The sequence below is a fragment of the Odocoileus virginianus genome, chromosome 2 (genome assembly GCF_023699985.2).
Source record: "Odocoileus virginianus isolate 20LAN1187 ecotype Illinois chromosome 2, Ovbor_1.2, whole genome shotgun sequence".
Taxonomy (NCBI): domain Eukaryota; kingdom Metazoa; phylum Chordata; class Mammalia; order Artiodactyla; family Cervidae; genus Odocoileus; species Odocoileus virginianus.
Window position 1 is genome coordinate 20,801,989 of NC_069675.1, and position 21,939 is coordinate 20,823,927.

At 38.0% G+C, this 21,939-nt stretch overlaps 1 protein-coding gene and 1 pseudogene across 9 annotated transcripts in view; one reads left to right on the plus strand and one right to left on the minus strand.

Moving 5' to 3' along the window:
• MAP4K3 (mitogen-activated protein kinase kinase kinase kinase 3) overlaps window positions 1–21,939 on the minus strand; it is a 175,929-nt gene that overhangs the window by 75,498 nt on the left and 78,492 nt on the right. For 8 of the 9 annotated variants that reach the window (XM_070477153.1, XM_070477168.1, XM_070477190.1 and 5 more), the window contains exons 3-4: window positions 12,611–12,701; window positions 1,739–1,803 (exon numbers count right to left, since the gene is read on the minus strand). In XM_070477153.1, coding sequence (XP_070333254.1) covers window positions 1,739–1,803; window positions 12,611–12,701 — 156 coding nt within the window. Of the gene's footprint in view, window positions 1–1,738; window positions 1,804–11,625; window positions 11,755–12,610; window positions 12,702–21,939 lie in introns of those variants that run through there. The other variant, XM_070477204.1, reaches the window with a different exon arrangement.
• On the plus strand, window positions 15,981–16,339 carry LOC110150687 (transmembrane protein 256 pseudogene; annotated as a pseudogene).

Consider the following 21,939-nt stretch of genomic DNA (forward strand, 5'->3'; position numbering starts at 1 on the left):
AGATTCTTAATAAACAAATCAGTACCAACAAATTCATATTACTATGTTATTTCCATCAGAACATTGATATGGAAAGATAACATGACAACCTATTTCTGTAAAAATCGGCTTTCTTGCTTCCTAATGAAGAAAGAAGAATCAGACATCTAAGAGCAATCATACATATCTGATGAAATTATGAAGCAATATAAGACTAAAAAATAAGTATGCTTAAAAAAACTAAAGATATAAAAGAATGGATGAAAAATTACAAGAAAAGAATAAGACAAAAAGCTGAAGGAGACCTGAAACAGAATCAATTTTTGGAAATGAAAAACAGTCACCAAAAATTAAAACCTAACTGATGTACTAATCACATGTGTACAATCAGTGAACTGGAAGATGGCTATGAGTATCCTCAGTGTTCTGAGGGACTAAAGACTGGAAAATATGAAGGTGTCTTTAAGAGACATGGAATGGAAATTCTAAAAGGAGCAATCAGAGAAACTGAAGGAGAAACTATTTGGAGACAGTAATTAGCCATTGTCAGATCTGAAAGAAGAACTAAAATCTCATAGGTAAGCACTTTAAGTTCCAAGCAGGAAAAGTAACCTACATTTAGATAATAGAAACACCAGAAATGAAGAGAAAAATCTTAAAAGTAATTAGAAAGAAAGGAAGATTACCTGCAAAGGATCAATAGTTAGCAGAAGGTACCAACAACTACAGAAACTAGAAGACAATGCTCCAGTATCTTTGAAATGCTGACAGAGAACATCCGTCAGTGGAGAAAATGTGCCTATGTCTACTTAATCTACCATTTAAGAATGAGGATCAAAGACTGAGTTTACCACCAGGAGACTTAGCTAAAAAAAACTTCAGAAAGAAGGAAATTAACTCAGTAAGTATGGAAACCATAGTAGAGAAATTAGTCCAAATGAAGACAATAAAAAGGGAAAATAGCTTTTAAAATTTATAACAAACTTCCAGAAACACTATGGTCTGTAGTGCAAAATGGTGCCAAATATTTTTCAATTTTCACTGAACCTTTGAAATCAAAATGCTATTAATAAAAAGGAAAACATTCTCAAATAGAAAGAACAGCCACCCTTAATAAAAAATATTCTCAGAAAATAAATAACTTTTCATAAAGCAGAAATGCTCAATATTCTCATGTTTTTCCTTCTGGCCTTTTTTTTTCTTTAAGTTCCCCGACCAGGGATCGAACCCATGCCCCCTGCAGTAGAAGTAATGAGTCTTAGCCACTAGACTACCCGGTACGCCCTTCCCTCTGGCTTTCAAGGCTCTGGATCTGATCCCAGACACACCCCAGACAGTGAGTGGTCTCGACTCACACCTTCATGTCACTGTGCTGCTGCTTCACCCCCAGGAGCGTGCATCTATCTCTCCTTTGTACCCAAAGTTCACCGATCTTTTAAAGGCCAATTTAAAGCCCACTTTTTTCATTATGCCTTCTAAAACACTTCTGGAAAATCTATCATTTTCTGTTTCCTATTCCAACTGAACTAACTGTGTATAAAATGCCTTCTTTAGAATTAGCGAATAATTCCACTGCATGCAGCTTTCTAACTTAGAAAGCAAACGCTCCTTTTGCCTGTATATATCTTAAATTTCCTTATGTATCCATACAGTATAATGATAAAACATACTTTCCACAAAATATTGATGTTTAATATAGTAAATAACTGCATTGTAAGAAATTCTACTTAATCTCTTTAACATATAACTTTGGTCTTACCATGATAAATATCCTGTAAGGAACCACCTCCGCAAAACTCCATGCAGATCCAAAGTTTATCTCGCCTATAAAAAGAAAATAAGCATTATCACATTTTCATGATTAAAACTACTTGAAGTAACAAGTATTTGAAGGCTGTATGTTAATACCTTAAAAAACCACATAAATGCAATGTGCTATTTAAGAGAGAAGCTAATCTCTATGAGTAAACGAATCTTCGATACTTATGTGCTACTGTAACTCAACCTAAGGTTTCAATTCTTAAAATACATCTTTTGCAGGATATAAAGATGTCATCCAGCACATTCAAATGAGAGAAAATGTCCCTTTAGTTAAAAACTTCCCGTCCATCAGTTATCCATCTACCTTATGACTGTATTATAAAAGTTAAATGCTAATTAGAACATTCATACCAAAAATTATATAGATGATCTATCACATAGAATAGCAATACATCTTAAACTACATCACTTTGATGGCGCTCTTATCAACAAAACAAAGTGTAAATTTTACCCTCATATCTAGACTCAACAAAGATCTTTCCAAAATAACCTTTGTTAAAAATTTATCACTTAGAACAAAAGAAAAGAAAAAAAAAACTATCACTCACTTGTCTTTAGTAGCATTTCTCTTTCACATTTACATTATAAGACAGCATAATCATAAGTCACAGGAGAAATAATTAGCAAAGAAATAATTGCTTATTCCTTTGTTCATCCCTTTGTTGAATCATTCATTACTTCATCTCAAAATGTACCAGGAAATGTACTCTTCTTGGGGGTCAGAGATGCAATAAAAGTCTCTGAATTCAGCAAGCTCAGTCTAACAGAAGATTCTGTCTTCATAATATGTCTGTCTCTCTCACCCCTGTATCACTAGTGCCTAGGTATCCAGCAAATGAGTATTTATTCTATAAATGAATAAATGCATGAGTGACTGAAAGAATAAACAGACTGATTAGATCCAGGGTCGGCAAACTATGGACAGTGGGCCAAATCTAACCTGCTGCCTGATTCTGCATAGACCAGGAATTATGAATGGTTTTCATATTTTTAAATGGTTGGGGGAGGGTTGTCAAAAGAAGAATGTTTCTTGACATGACAATGATGTGAAATTCAAATTTTAGTGTCCATGTAAAGTTTTATTGGAACACAGTCAAACTTGTTCACTTACATATTATCTGTGACAGTTTTCTGTACTTAAAGCAAAGGTGAGCTATTGTGATAGAGAGAAACACACAAAATCCACAAAACCTAAAGTGTTTACTATATGGTCATTTGCAGAAAAGGTCTGGTGACCCTTGGATGGGATTATAGTTTGATTGATGCACAATATGGCCATGTATAAGTTCTGCAAGAACCCAGAGGTAAAACAACTAGCAAAGTTAAGGGAGGAAAAAATGTTTGAGTTGGGTCTTTAAGTTAAAGTAGGAACTCACTGCCAAGAGACATGGAAAAGGTCTGTGCAAAAGAATGAAAATCTGAAAGAAGACCCACATTTGAGAGACAGGATGATTTAGCATGAGCTGAACTCAGGCTACCTGAAGAGAGAGTGCAAGACAGGAAGCCAGAATGGGCTGAGGTCATCCTGTAAAACAACGGCCTGTTCGTGGACGCTGCAGTTTAGTTACCTTCATTTGGATGGTCTCCAGCGTGTCAGTATCTCCTAAAATGCGGCACCCAGAGTTAAGTACTGTTCGGAGTAGTGCACGTGAGAAGTGAAAGTCGCTCAGTTGTGTCTGACTCTTTGTGACCCCATGGACTATACAGTCCACAGAATTCTCCAGGCCAGAATACTGTGGTGGGAAGCCTTTTCCTTCTCCAGGGGATCTCCCCAGCCCAGGTCTCCCACATTGCAGGCAGATTCTTTACCAGCTGGGCCACAAGGGAAGCCGTCAGAGTAGTACATGGACAGTATACTAACAAGAGGAGCTGCTATCAGGAGTGGACACGTGGCATTGCTGGTGTGATGAAGCAGGCCTGAGGCTGAGCTGACTTGGCTGGGTACGATGGACCAAGAACCATGTAACAGGCGAACACCAACTGTTAAGAGTGTGGTCAGCAAACAAGAGTACAAACAAAAATGATTCTACAAAGTTGAGGAGAGTGAAGCCCAGCGAAAGAAATCAGGACTTCACATTTACAGGTGGTCCCCGCACCAGTGAAACAGACAGGGCAGCTGATGGTAAAATGTGACCTAGCTGGGCTTCTCAGGTGGCTCAGGGGTAAAGAATCCACCTGCCAATGCAGGATACGTGGGTTTGATCCCTGGGTCAGGAAGATCCCCTGGAGAAGGAAATGGCAACCTACTCCAGTATTCTTGCCTGAGAAAGCCCATGGACAGAGGAGCCTAGCAGGTTACAGTCCATGGGGTCACAAAGAATCAGACACGACTTAGTGACTAAACGACAAGAAGTGAGGTTACTAATGAGCTACAGAAGTAATTTTTCCACTGGTGACATGAAGAGCAGTCTAAATATACTGCTCTGAATTACCACCTGGCACCTCTCTGCTTGCTTGCACAGAGAGGTATAAGACTCAGGCAAGTCCATCAACCAATATTCTTTGAAATGATGCTTAGACTGTAATTCAAGACGTATGATGGAGGATTTCATAGCCTGATCTCTCTAGGGCGAATCCTTTCTTTAGGACAATGGTTCTCAAAGTATGGTCTGGGGCCCTCTAAGAGTGCCAGAGATCCTTTCAGTAGGTCAGCAAGGTTAAACCCATTTTCATAACAACACTAAAAATTACTTCCCTTTGCACTCTCTCCTGAGAATACAGTGGAGTTTTCCAGAGGCTGCAGAAGTGAGATGATGATGTCAGTCCCCTGATGGCTTTTGGAATATGTCCTTGTGCATTCTTATTTCAAATGCTTCTCAATTTTATTTCTAATACAGTAAGTATCAATAGATATGACCCATAGAAACCAAAGCTCTTTAGGGTACTCAATAATTTTTAAGAGTGCAGAAAAAAATGAGCTTTCAGACCAAAATGTTTTGAGAACTATAGCTCTAAAATATTTTCACATCTGCTGCATATGAATCTGATGTAAAATTCCTGTTGCAAGTGATTATGCAAACAGGTAGCAGGGACTCCTCACATCTTACAAAAACTGGCTGAATGGTTGTTTTGGGATCTGCTTAGGATAAACAGAAATAACATGTAAACTGCTTAGTAAAGGACCTGGAATTTAATAAGTCCAATAAATGTTAAGCCATTTCTACTCTTTTTCTTATATTTCATCTTGTTGGGCAGTTAGTAAATAACAGTGTAAAACTGCTTACATTGCTCCTAGAACTCAGAGGAGGTGTAAATAGATAAAACTGCCCTTTACTAAGAGGAAAAAAAAAAATAGAGAGATGGGATTGATTTGATGCAACTTCTTACTAAAGTTGAGTTAATCACCACTTCCTTCTTTTAAGTGCTAATTATGTGATTAATTATCTTATATGCTTGTTGGGGACAGATGACTGACAACAAATTTAATGGTCTATATTTTCTAGAAATCACCTTTTCCTTTCCGAATTGGTCAATGCTGATCACTGATCTTTTGACATCTTTCCTATTCGTCAAAAGGCACTTACTGACAGTGGATGACAATCATGTCTGCTATATTTTCAGTACAGTAATGAGATATATACTTTATATAAATCTAAAAAGGCTTAGATTCATGTAAAGTGTCTAGTGTTCCATAATTATCCACTCATCTATATGTGCTTCAATTCCTTCTTAATAATGCTTTTCCTACCCTTGCTACTTTGAAAACAATTCTCCTTTAGTAAAGAAAATGGATGTAGGAAATGAGTTCTCTGCTTTTTAACATATTTCAGTATTCTACCATCCTCTCCTTGAAGTTGGTCTACTCCCTTGCCTACCTTGCTTAAAAGTACAATTTTCTCTTCATTCTAGGTGAAATGACTTTCCAACTTACAGACTGAGGAAAAAAAAATTGTAATAATACATTTAATATTTTACTTTTCAAGATGTCTAAAATACTTCACCTTTATAATGCTCTATTTAGTTAACTCTGCTATTATAAAAAATGTTTGAATATTCTGAGTTTATTCGAAAAATGACTTCCATCTGTTCCATGAATGTCTCTCTTGTGATAGTGAATCTTCATTTGCTTTTGGTCATTCACCAAGCCATCTGTCTAACAGGAAAGAACTTGAATCACATTAGCCCACTTTATGCAGGCCAATAAATTACAAAATCTTTGTCCCTGGGTATTTGGGACTGAAATACAAGTAATCACTGAGGTAAATATATGTGTCTCTTAATTCCCTGACTCAACAAATCCTTAGAATTCTTCTTTCTTATTCTCTAAAATCACTGTTCTATTTGACAAGGAATAGAAAAATAAGTAGGGCGGAAATTCACTATTCTCACCTTCTAGTTCAGTGTTTACTAGAGTATATATTTCGTTGAGGAGTTTATCACTTTTACCAATAAAACACACCTTTTAAACCTTTCCACCCCAACTGAACAAACTAAGCACAATTATTTATATATTTTGCCCAAATATAACAATGTTTCAAAAGAGAAATAAACCGTGAGCATGATCACCAAGCATAAACAGCTATTGAATGTCTGCTACAAACTGGCACACCAAGTTACTCCTCCCACCCCATGTGAAAAATACAAAGTTCACTAACTGCTGGGTGTTTTAATTTAGCATAACTTATCTTAATGGGAGCTGAGTTTAAAATGTTTTGGTTCATTTTTAAACATATGCAAAAAAAAATGACTGCCTTCCAAAAAGGTATATGGAACCCATCCATCTGCTTCCCCTTTAACAATGAGGGGTAGCTATGTATTCAGGGGATACAAGGTGACCTACTTCTCTCAACTCTACCTAACATGGCCCAGTTCGGCATAATATCTGACCAAGAATGGATCATAGGACATCAGCCCTACGTGAAGCATGCTCCCTCAAAATTAACCGCTGAACAGTGAAATGAGTTTTAGAAATGTCACATATTAGCCTTCTCTTGGAAATTAACAATGCCACTGATATTTAAAGGGCTCTGAGAAAACCAGTGGGGTTGGGGGGTACGGAGTACAAGGAGAAATGGGAGGAGATGGAAAGGGAGGAAGAGGAAAAGGTGGGGAAACGAGGACGAGAGAAGAAAAGGGGGAGGAAGGGAGACAGAAAAAGCTGGGAAGGGGAGAAGGGAGACGAGAAGCAGGAAGGAGGACAAGCAGAGCAGAAGGGGAGAGGGAAGATAAAGAAAAAGAGGAAATACAAATGCTCTGATTTGCTTCGCCCCCAAACTATTTTTTCCATAAACCCACATATGAGCATCCCTCAAAACAAATGTTCGGTAGAAATACCCCAGCAAAACTGGTGTAAGAAAGTACCTTGTAAGGTAGTTCCATCAAATCTCTCACTTAAAGAGGACCATTAGGGATAACCTGGTGAAATCTGAATGAAGTATCTTAGTTTAACTGATAGTTTTGTATTAATGCTAATTTCTTAGCATTAGTGTGTGTGCTAAGTTGCTTCAGTCGTGTCTGACTCTTTGCGACCCCGTGGACTGTAGCCTGCCAGGTTCCTCTGTCTCATTCTCCAGGCAAGAAGACTGGAGTGGGTTGCCATGTCCTGCTCTAAAAAAGAGAGTAACTAGGTATAAATTAAAATGACTTAAATGTAATTTTAATTTTCATAGTGTGAATATTCAAAAAGGCATTTTTAGTTAAGATTCTGTGGTTTCCCTGGCAAGTCCTCTCTCTGGCTCTAGAAAAAAAATTTCTTCCACTTTCTGTATAACTCAAGAGACTACCATCTCTTTCTTTGGATTACTGTAATAAATATACTGTATAAAATTAACTGACTCCTTGTCTCAATCTCCTACACGCCAAGTCCCTCCCTCAGAGATAGAATATACTATCTCAATAAGTATATTGAGTATGCTCTACACTTATAGCTCTTAATTAAGGCATAAAAGGTTTCTTTCTTTGCCTAAATATCCTCAGCCTTACTTTCTGAACTACCCCTTTCCCCTTAAGCTTTAATGTGAGATTATTTGCTGTCACCTGAACACTTCATGATTTTTTTCATGCATGCATTTCCTTTGTCAGAAATTATAATCTTCTATACACATGCAGACACCACAGTAAATGCTTACTAACCCTTTAACACCATTTGGGAATGGTATCATTCAAAGAGCTCTCTCTGATTTGCTTTGACAAAATCAGATACTCTACAATCTTTACCACTTTGTAACTGACATCAAATGATTATTGTACCTAGTATATTGCGTGCTAAGCCCCTTCAGTCATGTCCAACTCTTTGCGACCCAACAGTCTGTAGCCTGCCAGACTCCTCTTGTCCATGGGATTTTTCAGGCAAGAATACTGGAGTGGGTTGTCACACTCTTCTCCAGGGGCTCTTCCTAACCCCGGGATTGAACCCGGGTCTCTCATGTCTCCTGCACTGGCAGGCAGGTTTTTTACCACTAGTGCCACCTGGAGGGCCCCACCTAGCATATCATGTTGCAATTATTTGCTCATGTTTGTTTTTTCTATTGGCTAACAAGCTCCTTAAAGGCGAGGGCTGTTTTATCTATCTTAACATCTCCAGAAATAATACAGCACTCCAGACATGCTAAGAAATATAAAAACACTTTGTAAGCGGTGGGTATTACTGTAAATTAAATTATGTTCAAGTATTCTGGATTTCAAAGGTTTAAAATATCTCATCATCTAAATAAAATTGTTTTTACAATTTTGGCTCTGATCTTCCAAAGGCTTATCTTTTGAAGAGCACTTGCTGTTATTCAAAGGATATGCTGGACTAAGGAAAGCTTAGAAGCAATGTGAAGTCAAAATCATAATTTGCTTAAAAGAAGCAATAGTTAAAAGAAGCTTAAAAGAAGTTCTTCTGGGAATAAAGAATAGGCCTATCGTGATTTAAATCTGTTGTTTTATAAATATATACACAGAAATACACATATAATGTATATATATGAACCAGGACTATTTACTTTAAATTTCCAAAGAACTGTTTTATATATTCAGCTCTTACTACATAGTATGTATAATTAGGCACTCAATAAACACAGGCTTTAAAAAATTTTTTTTAAAATTTTATATTGGAGCATAGTTAATTAGTTATGCATTAGCTTCAGGTGTAGAGCAAAGTGATTCAGCTGTACGTGTATGTATATTTATTTAATGAACATGAATCTGAGCAAACTCTGGGAGACAGTGGATAGGGAAGCCTGGCATGCTTCAGTCCACAGGGTTATAAAGAATCGGACATGACTCAGTGACTGAAAAGCAACAATTCTTTTTCAAATTCTTTTCCCATTTATGCTATCACGGAATACTGAGTCAAGTTCCATGTGTTTTACAGTAGGTCCTTGTTGGAATAAACACAGGCTTTTAAGGATATCGAAGAGCAAATAAGGAAGGCACCATTAAGAATATTAGGCTCCTGTTTTACAGGAGGCTCAGTCTTGAGATTTCCTTGTGAAGTGATAGCTCACTATGATCCTGTTATAAAATATGCTTCTGAAATTAATTATATGCTGGTCATCTGTTCAGTAAATTCAAGGGTTAAGTCTAATTTTCTGGAGGGGAAATTTATTAACAAACTAAATTAGTTAAATTTCCTCAATTTTTGGCCTAAATTTGTTATACTAGGCTACAATGGCAACAAGATAGAAGAAAGTCACTAAGAACAATATACACTGTGGAGGGCCTGTATCAAGTTCAAACAAACAAGCTCCTTGCCGTCTGTAAAACCATTCACTAATGAGAAAGAATCCAAGAAGCCACGTGTCCTTGGAGACTAAATCTGCCCTTTCTGGACTATGTAATACCTACACCTAAAAGAACGCTGGTTAGGGACCTGCAAAGCCAGGTTGAAATCCCAGTGCCACAGTGGATAACCTAAAGAAGTCATTTATCCAGCACTCCAAAGTCTCATCAGTAAAAAAAAGAGTGGGCTAAAGTGACAAGACCTCAGTCCCTTCCAGCTCTGACACCCTACAAGGCTAGTGATCATTATCCTATAGTCTGAATTTGGCTGGGTCTAGACTTTACCTAGGGAAGCAGGGAAAAATTTATTGAAGCAAAGAGAAAGAGAGGATTAATTGCTATTTTATATTAATACTACCATTTGCTTTCATATTACTTTCATCAGCTATACAAGTTACAGAATAAAGCTATCTATTTAAACCAATAGTATTGGGGATCCCTGGTGTTCCAGTGGTTAAGACCTCGAGCTTTCACTGCAGTGGGCATGGGTCTGGAGCTAAGATCCCACATGCCTTGCCATGTGGCAAAAAGAACAAAAAAACACAACAAAATCCCCCAAACCTACCACCAACCAAACAACAACAAATCTCTCTAAAAAATCCCAGTATTCCTATGTCAGATCACTCAACTCCAAATGAACACAGACTCACTTAAAATAATAATAATAACCTTAATTTTGTCTGTTTCATTATGGTTTCTGGACAGTTTTGCCCTTTGTATTCTTATATTCACATTAAAATAAAAGTACCCTCTTTAAAAAAAATCCATTCAGTTATACACATAACAGATATTTGCACACTTTCTGTATGTATACTATCTTTCAATTTTAAAAGTTTACTTTTAAAAAAAAGGGTAGTCAAAATATAGTCAGAATACAGGTTTCCTGAAATCTAAACCGAAGTACTATTTTTGTTAGGCATAACCTCAAACTGGCTTGCCTGGAGCAAGTCTCATTCTGGTAACAAGATCAAATATTCTGCTGCTTAACCTGTGTGAGAAGGCTTCTGTCTAAGGAAGCCAGAAAGTCTATGTCCAACTTAGTGTAACATGAGCTTGGGGGATTTTCTGGGGCAGGGCAGGGGGTAAGATGTGAAATGTTGGAAGTTTATCTGGTCAGCTCTTTTGCCAAGAAGTAGAAAGGCCAAGTCAAAAGTCATGTGGTCCATGAGCAGAGTATCACAAAAAGCTTCTGTAAATAATTTGAAATGAGACTGGGAACTAAATACTTGGTAGGAAACTCTCTCAAACACCTATTTGTAAAACTGGAAGAATATTTACCAGAGTAATATTGTTAACAGCACTGTTGAAAAAAATCAAACAAGGCACTGACCTGATGGTATTTAAAAAACAGCTAACAGTAACAGCAATTGTACCAATAGTAGTAATAACAGCAGTTAACATTTATCGAGCATGTTGTAATCATTGTTCTAAACACTTGTATTTACCAATTACCCTCATTTGCTATCCCATCCTGTATCTGTTAATATTATCTGCCTTTTAGAGATGAGCAAACAGAGGCACAGAGTAATCAGGTAATTTGCCATAAGTCACACAGTAAGTGATGACGTCAGGATTCAACCAACATGATTCCAGAACTCTAGACTCTCTAAACTAGCAACTGTACTATTGTCTATTTAGCAAAAAGACCACTCCAAGGTTGCCATGTAAATGGGTGCAGCTATCTTGGAATAACAGGTTAGACTGTGGATGGTCCCATACTTCTAGAAGACTCAGGCCATGTTTGAGAAATACTCAGTTCAATGTCTTTGGGGAAACACAGAAACTCTTAAATTGCCTATTCTTCCTTAGAGGAAGAAAACTTTTGTAATACTTCTCCCAAATGAGTCTAAGCAGGGTCATTTTGTTAGAACCAACAACAGTAAAACAAATTGTTTTGAAATAATTTTAACATATTGATAGCAATCAATTATTTGTATCATGAGTTTAAAAGATTTTAAGAGACTTCTTTGAACTGATAACAGTAACTGCCTGTGCTGGGTCTGTCCATAAAATAAAAACTGATGCAGAAACAGTTGTTAGAGTTGTCTAAACCACTCACCATTAAAGCAGTTTTAACTTGGCTGTTAAAGAACCCATTCAAAATGTTTAATAGTCACTGACCTGGGGGTAGTACCTGTCCCTATGTGAACTAAAGTCTCCATTAAACCCACCCTTCGACCTCAATGAAGGTGGGCAATCAAAGCTGTCCAAGAGTAGTTAGAATCAAGAAGAGTTGGTCCGGCTGGCTTTTCACAAGCTGGAAAGAAGAGAGGGCAGAACTGCCCAGTCTTTTCCATATGCTGTGCCTGCATCAGAAGAGGAGAAGTGTTTTGTACTTGGCTCATAGATGGAATGGGCGCTGTAATAAGTTACATCCTTATCTTACTTACCCTACAATGTATGGGAACCAAACAGGAGTTTTGGGTTTTTTTTTTAAAATATCTAAGAAAACACTGCAATTCCCCCTTTTGGAAGGAACCTTAAAAATAATTAGGTCACAGTGTTCAACTTATAACTACATACAGAAGTGAATGAAACACAAGATTTGACCCTGAGGTCATCCCTTATGGAATATGATCTGGGAAACCCAGACTGGTCCTGCCAACCAAAACAAGGGGTGGTAAATTAAGTCTTTCTAAGTTCACTTTAGGACCTGGGAAAGTAAGAAGCTAGTGAAATAATTATAATTCCTAGTCCTTTGGATAAAACAAAAGGAAGGGATGATGAAATACTCTGAAGATAGAAGCACAAAAGAAAAAAAAGTTTCTAATAGAAACAACAGATATACTTCCTAAATTCACCCAAGACTAGACGAAAGGGGCAAAAGAATGGTTTATTTAGATCTCTACCACAGAAAGACTAACCATAGGACTTTTTGCTTGTGAAACTACATCCAGAATTCCCAAGAGTACAACAGACATATCACAGACTGTGGTACTGGTTACAGAATTAGAGAGGTCATAAAAATTCCATTCATGTGAAAATATTGTATCTCCAAAGCATGAAGAAATATACAAAACATGGTATTTGTGCTAACTTAATTTTGTTAAATGTATTAAGTGACAGAAATCATTATTGCTTGTCATAAGGGAAACAAACAATGTACCTGAGATAGCTTCCAAAATAAGCAACAATATTTGGGTGTTTACAGTCTTTCATCATAATAATTTCTTGCTGCACAACTGCAAAGTCTTCTCCTAGAATAAAAAACAAGCATGTTGAATATTTAGTAGGTAAATTTCAAAATGTTAATTTGTTTCAAAACATAATAAATTACGCTGACATGATTTTTAATGACAACTTCAGTCCTTTCTTGACAGAAAGTAAAGTACAGCGATTAAAAGTATGAACTCTGGCCCCAGACTATGTGGATTTGAATCCTAACTCTGTCCCTGATGAAGCCGTGTGGACTTGGGCAAGTTACTTAATCTCTCTGTGCCAATTTCTTCCTCTGTAAAATGGGGATAAAAAATAATAACAACCTATCTCATAGGGCTGTTGGAAGGGTTAAGTCAACTAATGTATGTAAAATGCTTAAAACAGTATCTGACATAGAGAAAGCACTGATAAGCATTTACTATTATTACAATTATGCCCTGGATATAATCATCAAGTAATTCACTAGAAATACATTATTTTTCCCTTTATTAGCAAATAACATTTAATGTAAGTTTACACAAAGAAGCAATTCTTTTCAAAGTCAGGGGAGGGACCCTTAGACACCCAGACTATCAAACGCACCTCCACAGCTCTCTGCATAGAGTCGCGAGGCCTTTAGCAGGACTGGGTTCCCAGGCGGTCCCCACACACAGGCCTATCCTGTATTCGAGTGCCTTGTCCCAGGTGTGCTGGGATGTGGAATGGGGTTGTATTTAAGCCTGGTCAGACTATAAGCAAACAATCTCTCCCCTTCTGCTCCTTTCCTCCTCGTCCAAATTCTCTGAAATAAGATCTGGCAACCCTGCAGCACTGTCACACACTATGCCCCTTGAATGAACACTTACCACAGGGAGAAAAAGAACCGCCATGAATGCAGATGTGAACCAAAGATGGTGCGGAAAAAGAACACGCAGAAGTACTGACATTTAAATCAAAGCAGCTTTTTATTACTTATTAAATTTTTTTACATTACTCAGCTTTTAAAGCATTATATACTATGGAAAATCTGATTAAATGTATATTAGTGGCAAAGCCAAAAAGAGGCTTCCCAAACCAGTCTAAATCATAAAAGCAACGGTGTAATGAGAAGCCCTGACATTTCTGGTCTTGGTATTTTCCCCCTGTAAATGTAACTGAGACCTGAAATAGCCTAACTGTGAAACATATGGACTCAATATCCACCTTACAGGCCCAGATACAGGGAAGAAGTAGTAGCAAAGAGACAGTATGTCAGGTCTGTCATTTCTGCACTGAAATGAAAATCTCCAAAGGGAGAGTAGGAAATTTTTATGTCTTCAAAATTTCAAAAGAAAATCACTAAACCAGGAAGATATTCTGCTGGGTTTACCTTCCACTAGTAAGAATTCTTGATTTTCAGTATATTAAGAAAAATCCAAGATAAAAATAATAAAGCCATAATGAGATTAATACCAATTTTCAGGGATATACTAAATACTTTGAAAGCTCTAAATTTTGCTTTTTCACCTGCCTCTTGATTATCCTTTTCCCTAATCTGGTAACTGGGTTTACAGGAGATCAAAGTTGAGATAAAGTGAACTCCAGGACTTTAGTTTAATGGTTAGAGGATAGCTGCTCTCTTTTGGGGGGCAACCCTGAAGTTGTTAGTCATCACACAACCTCTAAGGGAGCCAGAATGATACTGATCTGCAGAAAACAGCAAGAAGAAACAAAAAAAGGGGAGAAGGGGAAAAGCATGTGACAATGTAATTAAACTTGGAAATCTCATCTGCCTTGGTCATTTTCAGATATACCTGTTCTTGATCAATTAATTTCCTGTACTGTTTAAGCCACCTTGAGCTGTAGTTTCTGTCACACCTGCAAGCATCAATGCATCGATGTCTGCGTGTCTATGTCCTCACTGGACTGTTACATCCTACAGAACAGGATGATGCTTTTATGATCTTTGTATCCCTAGCACCTAGTATGTAATCAATAATATGCTGATGCCTGAATGAATCCACGACAGAACATAATGCCTCTATCTGATGACTCTAAATCAGGAACATCGGCTTTTGGTTTAATTTCATCCAGTTATTAGCATGTTTTATACAATTGTTTGCTTGCTACTCCTGTGCTTTTACTAAAACCTATGACTTACTTTAAGTCTTCAACTATATCTCTTCCCAGGAAATGTTAATACAAAGTGCTTCCTTTTTATCCTATTAAGTCAATTCCTGTGATTAGGACAATCGCCAAATGAAATTCAACATTTTTGCGGGGAAAAAAAATGCAAAGGAAAAAAACTCACAATTTTACTTTTAAAGGTAACTGAAAAGGTAGATTTGAGAAGGAAAAAAGAAAGCAGTTTATTACATTAATTAATCCAAAGGAGCCTAACAGACTTAAAGGACTTTCTTCAAAGTTCAAGAGAAATATTCCACAGAATTAAATCAACAGCCCTCCCCGCCTAAATCTTAGCACACCTAACTGGATACTGCAAACTCTTTCCAATTTTGAGAGTTTAGGAGTTTTTGGTAAAAGTTTTAGACATGAAAGTGAAGAATACATCTTCCAGAGGGTGGCAAACATAAAAACAAAACCTAATTGAGAAAAATAGGCAAGCCTAGAAGTAGAGATCACGACTAAACCAAGTAGGCATGCAGAAAAATACAAACTAATACATGCAAAGTTCTCAGAATAAACATGACATATACTAAGTGGTAAAAAAATGTTAACTATTTAGTAGGCTGAATAATGGCTCCAAGGATAGCCAGATGCTTATCTCTGAAACCTATGAATGCTACTATATATGGCAAAAGGGTTTGCAAGTGTGATTAAGGATCTTGCAAGGGGGAGATTATCCTGAATTATCTGGATAATTGTGTAATCACAAGTGTCTTTTTAACAGGAGGCACAGGGGATCACTGCTCCATCTTGTGGCTAAGATCAAACGTAAGAGGAGGGAGAGGAAGACTGGAATGGCAATCCACTCCAGTATTCGTGCCTAAAAAATCCCCTGGAAAGAGGAGACTGGCAGGCCACAGTCCAAAGGGTTGCAAAGAGTTGGACGAGACTGAGCGACTGAGCGCCGCACAGAGGGAAACTTGACTATAAGAAGGCAGGGAGCAAGATGCTATGTCGCTGGCTCTGACGATGGAGGAAGAGGCCAAGAATTAACAAATGCAAGGAATGTAACTCTAGAAGCCAGAAAAGGCAAGGAAACTGATTCTCCCTTAGAGTATTCAGAGGAAGAGCAGCCTCATGAACACTCTGATCTGGACCCAATGAAACACACTCTGGACTTCTAAATACCAGAACATTAAGATTAAGAATAAATTTGTGGACCATCGACAGCCATGGCCGGTCCTGGGGCTGTTTTCTGCTGCCTGGGTGTCTTGTCCGGAGCTGGGGCCTTAGGCTTGGCCTCCTACGGGGCGCACAGAGCCCAGTTTCCGGATGCCTACGGGAAGGAGCTCTTTGACAAGTCCAACAAACATCACTTATGCAGCCTGGCCATGTTAGCGGTAACCCTGTGCAGAAAGCCTAGGTTACTGCTCGCTTCTGGAACTACCTTACCTGCACCACTTTTTACTACCAGGCTCTGGGTGGAGAACCCAGTTTCCAGAATTTGGCTCCTGTGGGAGGGAGCCTGCTACTCTTGGGCTGGCTTGCTTTGGCTCTTTGAGCTTTCTTGTGTTTAATTTCTGTGTACTTTTTTTTTAAGAATTGGAGCAGGGAAGGAATTAAAAGAGAAAGGCAAAAAAAAAAAAAAAAAAAGAATAAATTTGTGCTGTTTCAAGTCATCAAGTGTGGGACTTGCAAATGTAGCCACAGGAAATTAACACATGATTACCATCAACATTACTATGGTGTGACAGAGCTGACTAGCCATTCACAAAAAATCTGCGCTCTCCCTTTCACGGTAGGGAAGTTACTGCTAGAATGCAATCAGCCAGTCAAAAGACAATTCCCTGTCAACATCATGTGCCCAAGAGACTAGTTCTTGCCAATGGGATGTGGGCAAAAAAAAAGCCCTTTTTCTGCTCTTTGTTTTCCCATTAGCAGACTACATGACACTGTGAGGTCCCAGAAAATGTGAGAAGTCTGGGTCTCTGAGTCATCATAAGAAAAATTTCATCCAACAACTTGAACATCTGCTCTAAACTATGACATAAACTTGCAATAAAAACTTCAGTTCAGTTCAGTTGCTTGGTCGTGTCCGACTCTTTGTGACCCCATGGACTGTGGCACCCCAGGCATCCCTGTCCATCACCAACTCCCAGAGCTTACTCAAACTCATGTCTATTGAGTCCGTAATGCCATCCAACTATCTCATCCTCTGTTGTCCCATTCTCCTCCTGCTTTCAATCTTTCCGAGCATTAGGGTCTTTTCAAATGAGTCAACTCTTCACATCAGGTGGCCAATGTATTGGAGTTTCAGCTTCAACATCAGTCCTTCCAATGAATATTCAGGACTGATCTCCTTTAGGATGGACTGGTTGGATCTCCTTGCAGTCCAAGGGACTCTTAAGAGTCTTCTCCAACACCACAGTTTAAACCATCAATTTTTCGGCTCTCAGCTTTCTTCATAGTTCAATTCACATCTACACATGACTACTGGAAAAACCATAGCATTGACTAGACGGAACTTTGTTGGCAAAGTAATGTCTCTGCTTTTTAATATGCTGTCTAGGTTGGTCATAGCTTTTCTTCCAAGGAGTAAGAGTCTTAGGCTGCAGTCACCATCTGCAGTGATTCTGGAGCCCAAGAAAACAAAGTCTCTCACTGTTTCCATTGTTTCCCCATCTATATGCCATGAAAAGATGGAACTGGATGCCATGATCTTTGTTTTCTGAATGTTGAGTTTTAAGCCAACTTTTTTTCACTTTCCTCTTTCACTTTAATCAAAAGGCTCTTTAGTTCTTCTTCGCTTTCTGCCATAAGGCTGGTGTCATCTGCATATCTGAAGTTACCGATATTTCTACGGGCAATCTTGATTCCAGCTTGTGCTTCATCCAGCCTGGAGTTTCACATGATGTATTCTGCATATAAGTTAAATAAGCAGGGTGACAATATACAGCCTTGACGTACTCCTTTCCCGATATGGAACCAGTCTGCTGTTCCATGTCCAATTCTAACTGTTGCTTCCTGACAGATTTCTCAGGAGGCAGGTCAGGTGGTCTGGTATTCCCATCTCTAAGAATTTTCCACAGTTTGTTGTGATCCATACAGTCAAAGGCTTTGGCATAGTCAATAAAGCAGAAACAGAAGTTTTTCTGGAATTCTCTTGCTTTTTTGATGATCCAACAGATGTTGTCAATTTGATCTCTGGTTCCTCTGCCTTTTCTAAATCTACCTTGAACATCTGGAAATTCATGGTTCACATACTGTTGAAGCCTGGCTTGGAGAATTTTTAGCATTACTTTGCTAGTGTGTGAGATGAGTGCAATTGTGTGGTAGTCTGAACATTCTTTGGCATTACCTTTCTTTGGGATTGGAATGAAAACTGACCTTTTCCAGTCCTGTAGCCACTGCTGAGTTTTCCAAATTTGCTGGCATATTGAGTGCAGCATTTTCACAGCATCATCTTTTAGGATCTGAAATAGCTCAACTGGAATTCCATCACCTCCTCTAGCTCTGTTGTAGTGATGCTTTCTAAGGCCCACTTGACTTCACATTCCAGGATGTCTGGCTCTAGGTGAGTGATCACACCATCATGGTTATCTGAGTCATGAAGATCTTTTTTTGTATAGTTCTTCTGTGTATTCTTGCCACCTCTTCTTAATGTCTTCTGCTTCTGTTAGGTCCATACCATTTCTGTCTTTTATTGTGCCCATCTTTGCATGAAATGTTCCGCTGGTATCTCTAATTTTCTTGAAGAGATATCTAGTGTTTCCCATTTTATTGTTTTCCTCTATTTCTTTGCAATTATCACTGAGGAAGGCTTTCTTATCTCTCCTTGCTATTCTTTGGAACTCTGCATTCAAATGGGTATACCTTTCCTTTTCTCCTTTGCCTTTCACTCCTCTTTTTTCTCAGCTATTTGTAAGGCTTCCTCAGATAACCATTTTGCATTTCTTTTCCTTGGGGATGGTCTTGATCACTGCCTCTTATACAGTGTCACGAATCTCTGTCCATAGTTCTTCAGGTACTCTATCAGATCTAATCCCTTGAATCTATTTCTCACTTCCACTGTATAATCATAAGGTATTTGATTTAAGTCACACACGAATGGTCTAGTGGTTTTCCCTATTTTCTTCAATTTAAGTCTGCATTTGGCAATAAGGAATTCATGATCTGAGCCACAGTCAGCTCCTGGTCTTGTTTTTGCTGACTGTATAGAGCTTCTCCATCTTTGGCTGCAAAGAAAATAAATCAATCTGATTTCTGTATAGACAATCTGGTGATGTCCATGAGTAGAGTCTTCTCTTGTGACGTTGAAAGAGGGTGTTTGCTATGGCCACTGCATTCTCTTGGCAAAACTCTGTTAGCCTTTGACTTGTTTTATTTTGTACTCCAAGGCCAAATTTGCCTGTTACTCCAGGTAGCTCTTGACTTCCTACTTTTGCATTCCAGTCCCCTATGATGAAGAGGACATCTTTTTTTGTGTGTTAATTCTAGAAGGTCTTGTAGGTCTTCATAGAACCATTCAGCTTCTTCAGCAGTATTGGTTGGGGCACAGACTTGGACTACTCAATAACTGAATGGTTTGCCTTGAAAACAAACAGAGATCATTTTTGAGATGCATATTGCATTTCAGATTCTTCTGTTTACTATGATGGCTACTCCATTTCTTCTAAGTGATTCTTGCCTACAGTAGTAGATATAATGGTCATCTAAGTTAAATTCATCCATTCCAGTCCATTTTAGTTTCCTAAAATGCTGATGTTCATTTTTGCTAGCTTCATTTGACTACTTCCAATTTGCCTTGATTCATGGACCTAACATTACAGGTTCCAATACAATATTGCTCTTTACAGCATCAGACTTTACTTCCATCACCAGTCATATCCACAACTGGGTGTTGTTTTTGCTTTGGCTCCGTCTCTTCATTCTTTCTAGAGTTATTTCTCCACTGATCTCCCGTGGCAACTGGGCACCTACCGACCTGGGGAGTTCATCTTTCAGTGTCCTATCTTTTTGCCTTTTCATTCTGTTCATGGGGGTTCTCAAGGCAAGAATACTTAAGTGGTTTGCCATTCCCTTCTTCAGTGGACCACGTGTTGTCAGAACTCTCCACCATGACCCGTCCATCTTGGGTCGCCCTACACAGCATAGCTCCTAGTTTCATTGAGTTAGAGAAGGCTGTGGTCCATGTGATCAGTTTGGTTAGTTTTCTGTGACTGTGGTTTTCATTCTGTTCCCCCTCTGATGGATAAGGATAAGAGACTGATGGAAGCTTCCTGATGGGAGAGACTGACTAGGGGGAAACTGGGTCTTGTTCTGATGGGCAGTAAATCTTTAATCCAATTTTCTGTTGATGGGCAGGGCTGTGTTCCCTTTCTGTTGTTTGACCTGAGGTCAAACTATGGTGGACATAATGAAGATAATGAAAACTTATTATGCTCTAGTTTAGTTATTACAACAGTTAGCATTATCCTAAAGTGATGTAATTACCAACCATTTATGAAAAAGGTTGTCCAAACTGTAGGAGGTTTTCCGAACTGTTAATTCACAAATGTTTTAGTGAATGTTTAACAAATGCAACACTCAAACCTTTTAACAGACAGAGGACAGATAAAATGAATAAGAGTACAGACATTTGTATTTGCTTCATTTTTTATACATTTTTAATTTAATGCTTTCCTATAAAAAGCTATTCAAATATGTGAGAGCTATAAGATCTACTCTTATTATTAACATAAGCACTTTGTCTTAATAATCTATCCATTCACATTTTCAAAAAATAGGCAAAAAATTCAGTAAAGCAAATAAAATTCCACAAACACTGTTGCTAGATAAATATGATGATGCTGTCAAAAGAGAACTACTGGCAGGGTAGCACTACCATTGTGGTCTTTTTAACAGTATTTTTATGTGTATCTGCACAATGAGGGGAAGGAGAGGTTATAAGAAAAACAGGCAAATGTAAGGATTACCTGAATTGGGAGGTGAACCAACAGACAAGTCTTTAGGAAACCAAGTCTGGGTTTACTTGTAAACTGTGTCTTCTGTTTCCCTAGTTCTTTCTTTATGAAGTAATAACCAGGTTTACATGTCACCCTCGATTACCTTTTTTGTTTCTTATTTTGATTCTTTGTTTTTTAAATTTTCCTTGGGCCATCTTTATGTGTCTCTTCTAAGTGTTTAACAGGTTCATGTCTATCAGAAGCTGACATGTTTTTCTAGAAGTGTCATGACAAATGTCATGATAATGAAATAATTCTTTGCAGTATCAAAAGTTAACTAACATGGTGACTAACAACAGAGCAGATTAGAATTTAAAACATTTAATTATAACTTTTAAAGAGTTTAAAAGCAAGTTATTTTGTTATAGATCTGGTTTACCTTAGTGTGTGAGCATGTAAAGAAATATGTTTATGAGCATGTATTTGTGTATATATATTATTTGTGAAAATATCTAATGCTTTCATTTGGGTGAAGATGAATAGTTATTCTTAGGACATTCTGTGTTGAGAAGACATTCAACAATCACCATACACAGAGCAGCTAATATGACATAAAAGAGAACACACTAAAGAGCATGGATAGAGTTCTAGAAATGAACAAGACTTTCTTGACTTTAAGAAACTCACAGGGGATAAAAAATGCTGCACAATCGTAACTATAATACCTTAGAGTCACACCTTAAATAACTCTCTTTTTCTTTTAAGTTATTCAACAGATCTTTATTAACAACTACTATGTGCTAGCAATGGAATGGCACCAGTTAAAAAAAAATACAATCAAAAATCCCTGACACTGTAGAGCTTACCTTCTAATGTAAGTAGACAGGCAATAGACAAAATAAATCAGCAAAATTATATAGTATATTAGAAAGCAATGAGTACTAAGGTGAAAAATGAAGCAAAGGAGGGAGTAGGGATTTGGCAGGAATGGCTAAAGACAGTGGGTGAGAAAGAAGATATTTGACTAAAGACACAAAGGGGAAGGGAGCCCCTGAAAAGGGTCAAACTGCATGGCTTCCTGGGACAGGAGGCAGGCTGCTGTGCTTGGTGTGGAGTGAGCTAAGAGAGAGTGCAGAAGATGAGGGTGATGAGGGGGTATATCATATGTGAGCACTTTGTCTTGTACCCTGAGACAGGAATCTGCAAAGACCTGACATGCTAACACTGACTGCTGGGTGGAAAACAA